The 12,918-nt window shown below is 40.1% G+C and overlaps 1 protein-coding gene and 1 pseudogene across 1 annotated transcript in view; one reads left to right on the forward strand and one right to left on the reverse strand.

The window, feature by feature from the left end:
- The window catches only part of OSBPL11 (oxysterol binding protein like 11), a 70,554-nt gene that overhangs the window by 49,974 nt on the left and 7,662 nt on the right, over positions 1-12,918 (forward strand). The window contains 1 exon segment of the mRNA XM_049785890.1: positions 4,473-4,659. Within this exon segment, the coding sequence (XP_049641847.1) occupies positions 4,473-4,659 (187 nt within the window).
- Positions 11,781-12,200, reverse strand: LOC126026241 (60S ribosomal protein L26-like; annotated as a pseudogene).

Here is a 12,918-nt window from a genome sequence, read left to right on the forward strand (position 1 = left end):
GGTAAAAAAAGACCATTTCTGGGCTGGGGAGATAGTACAAGTAATAAGGCATTTGTCTTTACATGATCACATATGGTACCCTGAGCCCTGTCAGGAGTGAATCTGAGCAGAGTCAGGAAGAAGCCCTGAGACCCTTGTTTGGGATATTCAATACTATCCCTCCTGCAAATAAACTTATTTTAATATTAAAGGAACACCTGCGCATAGAATGATCTGTTCTGGATGGAAATCTACAGTGTAATTCAACTTAATGATAACATTTTAAGATTGTATTAATGCAGCTACTAAAAAAATGTTTTTTGGGGGGTTGGAGAAATAGGACAGTGGTAGGGCATTTGCCTTGCATGCAGCCGATTCAAGATGGATGGTGGTTTGAATCCTGGCATCCCATATGGTCTGCTTGGAGCAATTTCTTTATTTTTATTCTTTATTTATTTATTTATTTTTGGTTTTTCGGGCCACACCCATTTGATGCTCAGGGGTTAACTCCTGGCTAAGTGCTCAGAAATTGTCCCTGGCTTGGGACCATATGGGATGCAGGGGGATCGAACTGTGGTCCTTCCTTGGCTAGCGCTTGCAAGGCAGACACCTTACCTCTAGCACCAATTCGAAGGCCCCTGCTTGAAGCAATTTCTGAGTGAAGAGCTAGGAGCAACCCCTAAGTGCCTCTGGGTGTGATCCAAACACAAAACAAAACAAAAAATGAAAAATTTTTTTTTTGGTTTTTGTTTTTGTTAGAGCAATAGTATAGCATGAAAGACTATTATTGCATTTCATGCAGCCAAGGTGGTTCGATCCCTGGCACCCCATATGATCCCCAGATGCCTTGAAAAGAGATCTCTGGGCATAGAGTCAGTCATAAATCCTGGGTGCCAGCGGGTGTGACCCCACACCACATAGACATACACAGTCCCATTTTAATTTTTTTTAATTGGGGCAGATAGTGCAAAGGGCTGGGACAGATGTTTTACATGGAAAGCCTCAGGATCCATCCCTGTCATTACATGGTTCCCCAAGCACCACGAGCAGTGACTTCAAAACAAACTAGAGCAAAAGAAAGTATTTTTATAAACCGTTTCAACTTTTACCATTTAAATATTTTGGCATGAATCTTAACCAATTTTCAAATAATCTTTCAAAACCAAATAGAGCCTTTTTATAGCATTAGAACTTACTGCTATTTAAAGTTTGCTTTGTATTGTGTGCATGAAATTTTCTTTTTAACAATATTGTAAATAGGGGCCCAGAGAGATACAAAGTGGTAGGGTATTTGCCTTGCAAACAGCCAATCCAGGACAGATGGATCAAATCCGGCATCTCACATGGTCTCCCATGCCTGCCTGGAGCAATTTCTGAGCTCAGATCCAGGAATAACCCCTGAGCGCTGCCGGGTGTGACCCCAAAACAAAAAAGACCAATATTGTAATTAAGTGTTTAAGATATAAAAATTAAAAATCACACATTAGTCTTTCCATCTTCAATTATAAACTTTGTAAAAATAGCCCTTAAATTTTCCCATAAGTTAATTTGTACTGTAGAAGAAAATTTGAATTCTAGAGGAAATGGGCTCATATCCAGGGTTTATATAGAAGGTTAAAACACATAGCCTGATTTCATGGGGCCAGAGAGAGAGCACAGCAGAAGGACATTTGCCTTGTATGCGATTGACCCAGGATGGTCCTGGGTTTGATTCCAGCATTCCATATGGTCCCTTGAACCTGCCATGAACACAGAGAACCCCTGAGCACCGCCGGGCATGGCCCAAAATCCAAAAACAAACAAACAAACAAACAAAAAATAAAACATAGCCTGATTTCAAACCTCAGGGTTTGAAGACCTCTCCCCAAAGGTAGTTACTGCTACAAGTTTTTATTTTTGGTTTGTTTGTTCGGGTCACACCCAGCAGCACTCAGGGGTTACCCCTGGCTCTACGCTCAGAAATCACTCCTGGCAGGCACAGGGGACCATATGGAATGCTGGGATTCAAACCACTGTTTTTCTGCATGCAAGGCAAATGCCCTACCTCCATGTTATCTCTCCGGCCCACAAGTTTCTATTTTTGATAGTCTGGTAATAGTAACCTCTTCTAGTCTAAGAATGAAAATACCATAAGAAATGAGGTAAAAGCATTAATGTCATACTTAGCATTAATTATAAATAATTATATGTTTAATTTTTTATTAGTTAAGTGCTAATTTTATATTCATAGATTGCCTTTTAATATAAAACTGCAAGGTATTTCCAAAGGGGAAGTATATTAAAACAGGGTTTAGAATTTAGAATGATTCACTTTGCTCCCTTCAGTAGTCACGTTTTATGTTTAGTGATACAAGATTTATTTGATCATATTAGTTATTCTAGCTAGTTTATTATCATATATATTCAAAAGTGATTGTATATTTCTTCAGATTTAAAATTCCACAGTATATGCTTCTTGACTACTTTGGATAATTTTTTTAGGAGTTTGAATATTTCTTAGAAATCTAGTATAAATCTAATATAATCCCAGTTTATTTTCAGTTTTAGGGAATAATAATAAACAATGATTTCTTTTCCAACTTAGAACTAATCAAGAACTATTAAAAACACTTAAAATGCACTCATCTATGTTATAAATGTATAAACATCTTATATTTTGCCAGAACCATGTCCCAGATAAAATAGTTCAGTCATTTAATTTGTTGTACTTTGAAGACTGTTAAGAGCAATTAAAAATAATAGTAATACTAGTAATAATAACTGATGTTCCTTAGATATAATATGCTACTTTGGAATCTTAGTCTATTTGATTATTCTAAAAATTGCATTAAATGTCCTAACTTTAGAGGTTTTTTGGTCTATGGGTTTTGTTTGTTTGAGGGCCACACCCAGTTGTGTGTGTGGTACTCAAGGTTTATTTCTGGCTCTACACTTAAAAATAACCCCTAATGGGCTTGGAAGACCAATTAGCATGCCAGGAATCAAATCCAGGTCAGCCACATGTAAGGCAAGTACCCTGCGTTTTGTGACTGTGGTCCCCCAAATAGCCTAACTCTTGGGGTAAGCCTTGCATATGGCTGACCTGGATTCACATGTGGTATCCTGATATATCCACAGATTTAGCATAGGATTTCTGTGTGGAGCATTATTTCTAGTAATGTTCAGAGGCTTCTCCTAGTGCATTGCTTGCATGAAGGCACTTATAGCTGTGCTCATGGGACCTAATGATGCTAGAAATTGAACCTATGCCTCCAGCATGCAAAGCACATGCACTTGCCCTTTGAATTGACATCTCTGACCCCACAGAATTGCTTTTTTTTTCTTTTTATATAACACGTAGAATAGAGACAGAAACTTTTTTGTTTGTTTGTTTGGTTTTTGGTTTTTGGGCCACACCCAGCGGTGCTCAGGGGTTACTCCTGGCTATCTGCTCAGAAATAACTCCTGGCAGGCACGGGGGGGACCAAATGGGATGCCCAGATTCGAACCAACCATCTTAGGTCCTGGGTCAGCTGCTTGCAAGGCAAATACCGCTGTGCTATCTCAGCCCGAGACAGAAACTTTTTTTAAAATCTTACCTTCTGAAGAATAGAGAAGGAAAGTAATCAAAATGTGAAGGAAGAAGATGAGAAAGGGAGGTAATGGGGAAACAAAGGCCAGGGCTTCAGTTATGCTGATAATGTGAGAGAGAGAATGGTATAGCTATACATCCAAAGCAGAGAATCAACAACCTGAAAACATGAGATCTAAACGGCAACCACTGAACTTCGTAATGTGCCTATCAAGGTGGCAAGCTAGGGGTGGGAGTGGAGCTGGGGGAGGTTTTGGCGTATGGGAGCACAGGTGATGGGAGTTGATGCTGGTGGTAGGATTGGTATTGAACTATTATATGCTTAAAACTCAATGATCAAAATCACGGTTCTTTAAATAAAAATTTTAAATAAGTAAATCAGTAAGTAAGAAAGTAATAAAAATAAATCACACCTTCTGACATTCTAGCCTAGACTCTGTAACACTTGACAAATAGTTATTTTTAAACTGCTGAAAAGCTTTCAGTACTAATAATCAGATTTTAACATGATGCAATATATTGTGACTTAAAGTCTGAGTTATTTTTAAGAGCATTAGAGGGAGCTCCCTCGTAGACTTTCCAGAGCAATATTTTCAGATTCTGTGAACTCCAAAGGAATAGTAAGATCACAGTGAAAATAGCCTTGATTCATTGTTACCTGAAAATGTTGTCAAATGCATATATAAGGGATGTCAATTTTTCCAAACCTAAGTGAAAATTAGTTGATTAGTTAAATAAAAAAGAATTCAGGTCTGGAGAGATAGTTCATGGGGTAAAGTACTTATCTTGCATGTCATCAACCCCAGTTTTACCTCTGATACCAACAAGATGTTGATTTGCTGGTAGAGTAATATGAACAGGAGGGAACATCACAAAGTTTTCATCACAGATTTTGAAAGTAACTTCATTTGTCCCTGTCTAGGTATCCTCAGTCTATTGGAACATGGAGAAGAGTATACGTTTTCTCTGCCTTGTGCATATGCTCGATCAATTTTAACTGTTCCCTGGGTAGAACTGGGTGGCAAAGTCAGTGTCAACTGTGCAAAAACTGGATATTCAGCCAGCATCACTTTCCATACTAAGCCTTTCTATGGTGGCAAACTGCATCGGTAAGAACACTTTAATGACTTTATTAATCAGTTTCATCTTGTACTATAATTACTCATACTGCTTTGTTTTATGTGAGATTTTTATTCACACTTTTGTTTGCTATCTTTTAGAGCTTTCTGGAATATTAATATGGTTAAAAAGTAGTGACGGTGGGGCTGAAGTGGTAGCACAGTGGTAGGTCATTTGCCTTGCATGCTGCTGACCCATGACAGACGCGGGTTCGATCCTCAGCATCCCATATGGTCCCCTGAGTCAGGAACGATTTCTGAGTGCAGAGCCAGGAGTAATCCCTGAGCACTGCAGGGTGTGACCCAAAAGCCAAAAAAAAAAAAAAAAAAAAGTAGTGCTTGAGACCACATCAGGTAGGCTTTTCATGCATCCAATCAAGTATAAACTCCAGTATTCCATAAGGTTCCCTGCTCACTTGTAGGAGTGAGCGATTCCTGAGTGCAGATCCTAGAGAGCAACTCCTGAATATCACTAGTTGTGGCCCTCAAACAAACAAGCAAACAGTCAAAAGTAATTCAGGGACCTGAAAAAGTTAGGTCAGTAGGCTGGAGGACTTGGTTTACATGTAGGAGGACCAGTTTGTTCCCTAGCACCTGAGCACAGGTATGAGTGATCCCTAAGCATTGTGTTTTTTTTTGTTGTTGTTTTTTTGTTTTTGTTTTTGTTTTTGGGCCGCACCCAAAAACAGGAGTTACTCCTGGCTGTCTGCTCAGAAATAGCTCCTGGCAGGCACGGGGGACCATATGGGACACCGGGATTCGAACCAACCACCTTTGGTCTTGGATCGGCTGCTTGCAAGGCAAACACCGCTGTGCTATCTCTCCGGGCCCCATATACAATTTCTTTCTCTTATATTTTCTCCCTCTATCTCCTGTCTGTTTCTCAGGCTAATCATTTACATCCTTCCACTCAAGGTATCCACTGATTTCTAACACCCAGATCAGTTTTTTCTGCTTTGAATTCTGTATAAGTGAAATAATTTACCATGTGCTTCCAAATTTATCTTGTTATGTTTTTGACATTCATCTACATATACTAATAGGTCAGTGTACTATTCATTGTGCTACACATACAATGGTGGTATGTGTGCATCACAGTTCATTTTTCTCACCCTATTGTTGGGCATTTGGGTTGTTCCAAATCCCAGTAATTCCCCATGAACATTGTTTAGCAGATGGATATATTATTATTTATTTATTTTGGTGTTGGGGCCACACCCAGCATGCTCAGGAGTTACTCCTGTCTCTGCACTCAGAAATTGCTCGTGGCAGGCTTGGGGGACTATCTGGGATGCTGGGGATCGGACCTGGATCTGTCCTGTGTCGGCAGCATGCATGGCAAATGCCCTTGTCCTGTGCTAAATGGATATATTTATGCATTTCTATTTGATATGATACCTGTGAGAGGAATTGTTGGATTAAAGGATGTGAAAGTTGAATATTACCAAATAGACAAATAACATTTCACAGATGATTATATCAGGTATTTTCTCCAGTTATATATTAGACTTTCAACTACATGCAGCTATTTGCCTTCTTTTTTTTATATGACTAGTATTCAAGAAACTCATACATGGAAACAAAGACTGATTGGCTCCCAAACATTGAGGGAGCCCTTGAAAATATGGATTTCAGAGTTTGAAAGGTAAAAGGCTAGAGCATATGCTTTGGATGTAGGAGGCTCAGATTAATCCCTGGCACTGCTTGAGTCCATGACCACCACCAGGTGACCTTTAAAAAATGGAGATTTCAAAATACTGTAGCAAAAGAATGACCCAAATAGAATAACTAGAATTTTTCAGAATTGCCAGCTTTACTTGTAGAGAAGGTATGTTATGTGACAGTTACTGCTTTATTATATATGTTCTATATATCCTTGTAAACACAGACTTTAAACTTTGCAATCAGAAGAAACTTTAAGAAACGTTAAGAAACTAAGCCACCGTCTACGAGGTATACAAATCCCTTTGCAACAGGACTAATGGCTTATCTTGGTACCCAGTCCTGATAATGATAGTTTATATTCTGTAAAACAAAATGGGCCATAATGGAGAACAAGTTAAGATAGAAATAAATGAAAAATTTTTATGGATAGTCTAATACAACTTTTAAAAATGAGTATATTTTATATTATACCTCAATTAGCAATCAATAATAATGAAATATTAAAGGAAATGATGATATTTTTGTCATTAAAACAGTTTATTTTTCTGTGGTGCAGGAGAATTTAATGAATTAGTTATTAAAGGCTAATTTGGGGGGTTTGTTTGGGGAACATATCTGACAGTGCTCATGGGTTATTTCTGGCTCTGTACTCTGTACTGGTAGGATTTGGGGAATCATTTGGGATGCCTTGGATTGAACCTGAGTTGGCTTCATTCAAGACAGGCGCCCTACACTCTATACTACCTTTTAAGCCCAAAACTATTTTATTGTTTTCAAAGTGGTGTTCTCTAAGGTAAATGTACATGTGTTTTGAAAGTGACTTAATGGGGGCCGGAGAGATAGCATGGAGGTAAGGCGTTTACCTTTCATGCAGAAGGTCATCGGTTCGAATCCCGGCGTCCCATATGGTCTCCCGTGCCTGCCAGGAGCAATTTCTGAGTACAGAACCAGGAAAAACCCCTGAGCACTGCCGGGTGTGACCCAAAAACCACACACAAAAAAAAAAAAAAGAAAGTGACTTAATGAATAAAGGGTGTGCTATATATATGTATATATATTTGTTTGTTTGTTTTTGGGTCACACCCAGCAGCGCTCAGGGGTTCCTCCTGGTTCTATGCTCAGCAATCGCTCCTGGCAGGCTTGGGGGACCATATGGGATGCCGGGATTCAAACCACTGTCCTTCTGCATGCAAGGCAACGCCCTGCTTCTATGCTATCTCTTCGGCCCCTAGATCATACCAATTTTTTGGGGGGTGGCCCCTAGTACTTTAGTCCCCTACCATTGGGAGTCTTCTGAGAGGTAGAGAAATTTATAAAAATTTTTGGCGGGTGGGTCACACCCAGTGTTGCTCAGGAATTACTCCTGGCTCTGCATTCAGAAATCAGTCCTGGCAGGTTTGGGGGACCATATGGAATACTGGGGATGTAACCCAAATTGACCATATGCAAGGCGTACACCTAACCTGCTGTCCTATTACTCCGGCCCCAGGGTTGTTGTTGTTGTTTTAAATTTGATTGTATTTTGGGCTATACGTGGCAGTTCTCAGGGGTTATCAGGACACTGTGCTCAGGGATCAATCCTGTTGGTTTTCAGGGGGCCATATGGGATGCTGGGGATCAAACCCAGGTTCGCCACATGTAAGGCAAGTGCCCTATCTGCTCTACTATTGCTTTGGTTTTAATTTTAATATCAGGTCATCCTTTTTTTGGGGGGGGGGAGGGTGAGCAGGGCAAAGGAACCTCATGAATGCAAGGCATGAGATTTTACAAGAATACAATATAAGCAATGCAAAATTTTCTTTTTGCTGCTGACACTCAAACCCAGTGCCAACAGAGCTACACCCCTAGTTTGGAAGTGATCCATTTATTTGAAAGATCAGGGGTCAGAGAGATAGCATGGAGGTAAGGCCTTGCATGCATAAGAATGGTGGTTCGAATCCTGGCATCTCATATGGTCCCCTGAGCCTGCCAGGAGCGATTTCTGAGGGTAGAGACAGAAGTAACCCCTGAGTGCTGCCAGGTGTGACCCAAAAACCAAAAAAAAAAAAAAAAAAGAAAAAGAAAAAAAAAAAAGAAAGATCAGTTTATGAAATGAGAGATGATTCATATATTGAGAGCACGTACCTGGCCCCGGGTTATATCACTCGCATCTTATGACTTCCCAAGTACTTCCAGGTATAGCCCTGGCATCCCTCACACTGCTGGGGAGGCCCCTGGCCCCCTCCTCAAATTAAGATGAATCTGGAGGGAGCTGGAGAAGAAAGTCAGTGAGTACGGCACTTGTCTTGCATGTGGCTAACGGAAGTTTGATTCCCAACATCCCATTGGTCCTTTGAGGCCTATCAGGAGTAATTCCCTAAGCAAGCATGGAGCCAGGAATAAATTTTGAACACAGCTGAGTGTGGCCCAAAAACAAGAGAGGAAAAATTTAATCTGTAATCTGTTGACATGACACACAGAGGTCACACACAGGGATGTAAGTAAGAGTTGTAAGGGGAGATTAGAAGCTGGGAGACCAGTAGGCATTCAGCATTCACAGTTGACAAAATTCTAGGAGTAACAGAGTCAGATCTCAAAAGGGCATTTAAGGTAACTTTGATTTCCTAGTTATCTATAGCTGATAATAAGCATCTTTCAGAATTGGAACTTAAAGCAGCAATTTATTGTCTTCACAGTCCTGAGTACTCACTAGGCTCAGCGAATTTGCACATGTTGTCTTACTCATAGTTAGGACTTATTTATTGAAGGCCTCCCAGCTGGGCCACCAGAGTCACAGGAAGTCATTCATACAGGAGAGAGCAGGTTTGGGTTGTTCCTCTTTAGGACAGCTAGGTTCCTAGCTTCCAAAAACAGATATTGCCAAAGCCTGACTTTTGATATTATTTAATATTCCTAATAATTTCAGGTAATGCCCTCTTTATTGTTAATGATGACCATTAATCAATGTTTGCCACCATATTTCTTTGAAGCTTTTACTAAATTGTACTTCTTTTCTGTCCTATACATGCCCAGGGTTCATAGGCATTAGTTTTTGTTAATTGAAATAAAACACCCTCTTTGTATATATTATTTCTCCTCTCTCTTCTTTTACATGTGCCTTTTTTTTTTTTTTTTTTTTTTTTTTGGTTTTTGGGCCACACCCGTTTGACGCTCAGGGGTTACTCCTGGCTATGTGCTCAGAAATCGCCCCTGGCTTGGGTGGACCATATGGGACGCCGGGGGATCGAACCGCGGTCCTTCCTTGGCTAGTGCTTGCAAGGCAGACACCTTACCTCCAGCGCCACCTACCCGGCCCCTACATGTGCCTTTTCTTCTTAATTTTTGTTTGATTTTTTTTTTGAGGGATAGTATACCCAGCAGTGTCAGCATCCACTGAGGTTCTGTTGGTGGGTGGAGGCTGCTTTGGCACTGCTCAGGAAAATCATGGGAATTATGGACTCCCTTGCCCTCCTGTATGCTAAGTATGCAATCTAACTCTAGAGAGCCATCTCCCTGACACCTCCATAACTCATGAAGGAAGCTTATAGCTAATTCCATGCTTTCTTTTTTTCTCTTTCCATTTTTTGGTTTTTGGGTCATACCCAGGGATGCTTAGGGATTACTCTGGCTCTGCACTACTGGCAGGATTGAGTGGGATCATATAGGAAGCCAAGGATTTAACTCAGGTCAGATGCATGCAAGGCAGATGCCCTCCTCACTGAGCTATTCCTTTAGCTCCCAAGCTTTCTTATTTTTTCTTTAATTCTGATTTCCTTTAAAATCTGGGAGATGTCTCAAAAAACTTGTTTTCTGGGAGACTAGAGATATAAATCTTGCCTTCACTTTCCAGTTGAATTCCTAGCTCAGTTCTTGGCACCACGTGGTCCCTTGAGCTCAGAGCCAGGAGTAGACCACAAGTATTACTGGATGTGGTCTAATCCCTCCTCCCCTCAAGTTTCTGGGCCTAATGTAGTTAGAAATAAGCACTACATGGGGCTGGAGGGATAGCATGGAGATAGGGTGTTTGCCTTGCATGCTGAAGGATGGTGGTTCGAATTCTCCGACATCCCATATGGTCCCCCATGCCTGCCAGGTGCGATTTCTGAGCACAGAGCCAGGAGTAATCCCTGAGTGCTGCCGGGTGTGACCCATAGACCAAACAAACAAACAAACAAAAATAAGCACTACCAGTTGTGATCCCCCCCCACAAAAACAAAACAAATAACAAAAACATTGGCTCCATCTAATTTCTTATATAAGGATTCATATTTCAAACATTTTTGAACTAGAGAGATAGTACTCTTGCAATGGGAAAAGAGTGCATCTTACAAGTGGCTGACCTGATTTGATTCCCTGCCAGCACATCAAACCTACCAGGAGTGATCCCTGAGCATAGCAAGATGTGGTCCAAACAACAGAGAAACAGAATTTTCTGTTCTTTCATTTTCTCTTTAATTATGTAGAGTTATAATTAAGATCTTCCTTCAAGCCTTTATTAACAAGGGCCATGCCTCCTTTTTCAGGCATAGCCTAGTTTTTCACTGCTATCAGCAATCAACAGACACATTATCTACTGTCGGCATTGGTATAAATATATTATTTTCCACTTGTCTTAGTTTACTCCCTCATTTTCCACAACTCTCTGATGTGTCTAAGCAAACTTACTTAACTATTCCTTATGCTCTTGCTTATATCCTGTTCCCATTTTCCACATTTATTTCACTTTAGGATAATGATTTTATTTATATAGATTCATTTATGTAGATAGACACAGAATAAGACATTCTGCATACTGGATATATAGATATGATATGGAGAGGGTAGAAAAGATTAGCTATGCTTTCATGAAGTTTTCTGTGCAGTATTAAAATCTAGTACCCTATCTTTGAAAAAGCATTTGTAGGAAAACATATAATAGCTAAAAATAGTCTTATGAGCGGAAAGAAACAATACTTTAAAGTAACCCCTGAGAACTATAACTAGAACTACATACTTTAGACATCTGTATTCATACATTTACTTGTGATCACTTGGAAGATTTAGGTCCTTGTTGTTGGCCCTGGAGTATGGAAATACTTTCTAGTTTTTTACACGGGTTTTCCAGCCCACTTTCAGCCTTACAACGTTTTTTTTTTTTTTTTTTTTGGTTTTTGGGCCACACCCTGTGACTCTCAGGGGTTACTCCTGGCTATGCACTCAGAAGTTGCTCCTGGCTTCTTGGGGGACCATATGGGACGCCGGGGGATCGAACCGAGGTCCGTCCTAGGCTAGCGCAGGCAAGGCCAGACACCTTACCTCCAGCGCCACCGCCCGGCCCCATCAGCCTTACAACATTTTAACACCAACCCCTTCACTTGTTTCCACTACCAATGCCCCCAGTTTCCCTCCTGCCACCCCAGCCTGCCTCTGTTTTTCTATTTTCTCCCCATATTTTATAGTTTTTAATCAGGTTGTACATAAAAATAACTTTATTCCAGCATCTTTTCAATAGTTTCTTCCTTATATTTGCCCTTTTCCTTTTCTACATGATGAGTTTTGGCTTTGCATTCAAGGATCTTTCTAGGGATAATCACCAGGTGGAATAAATACCCACATGGACAATTGTGCATTTGTTTCTTCCTGCTGGACTCCTTCAGTGTAGATGACATATTTTTTCCTGTAAACCCGAACTGTTTTGCCAATTTGTTGATCTTTGTAGAGGCCTCTTACAATCTGACCCTCATCATCCGTCCAGCTGGGCATGGATCACACATTGTACTTTTGTTCTTAGCTCTTTGGAAAGAAAAGAAGACATAATTTTCCTGTAAATGTGAGAGGTACATTGAAATGCCTTTTATAGTTCTTGATCCATTTGGAGTCACAAAAGGATTGATTTTCATTTTGACTGTTACTACTTCAGTGATGTCTGCAGAAGGGAAGAGCTCAGACTTAATTTTCTTTTTTTTTTTCCCTTCCTTTTAGGCACTGTTGTTTACAATACTATTACTGATGGGGTATCGTGCATATCACCTTCCCTCCTTTCAGCACTCATTTCTTGTCGAGAATGACCACTTCACTCTATCGTGGTCACAGTTGTCTCTTCCTAGCCTCTGCCAGTGACAGACTTCCTACTAAGGACCAATTCTGCTCTTTATTTCTATAACTAATGTCCAAAAGCATTATGTTTCTTTATAACCTGCTTATGAGTGACTGTCTGACTCATTTCACGCAGCATGATGTTTACCAGATTTACCTATCTATCTGCAAATCCCATGATTTCATCTTTTCTTATAGCCTAGTAATATGCCATATGTATATGTATCATAGCTTCTTTATCCAGTCTCCTAGGTCTTGGGCACATGGATTGTTTCTAGAATTTAGCCTAGTGATCTCTTGAACTTCTGAGCTTTGGTTCTTTATATTCCCTTTTGAATTCAGATAAACTATAATTGGAACACAGATTAGACCCTAATTTTAAAATGTTGTTCACTGAGTTCTGAACATTCCATTTATCTGGCTTTTTTTTGTTGTTTGTGTTCTATAATGAACATAAACTATTTTATTGAAAGGGATGATCTGGGCCATGAGCTATAACTCAGCTGCAAAATGCTTGAGACTGAAGTTTGA

The sequence above is a fragment of the Suncus etruscus genome, chromosome 13, assembly GCF_024139225.1.
Source record: "Suncus etruscus isolate mSunEtr1 chromosome 13, mSunEtr1.pri.cur, whole genome shotgun sequence".
NCBI lineage: Eukaryota > Metazoa > Chordata > Mammalia > Eulipotyphla > Soricidae > Suncus > Suncus etruscus.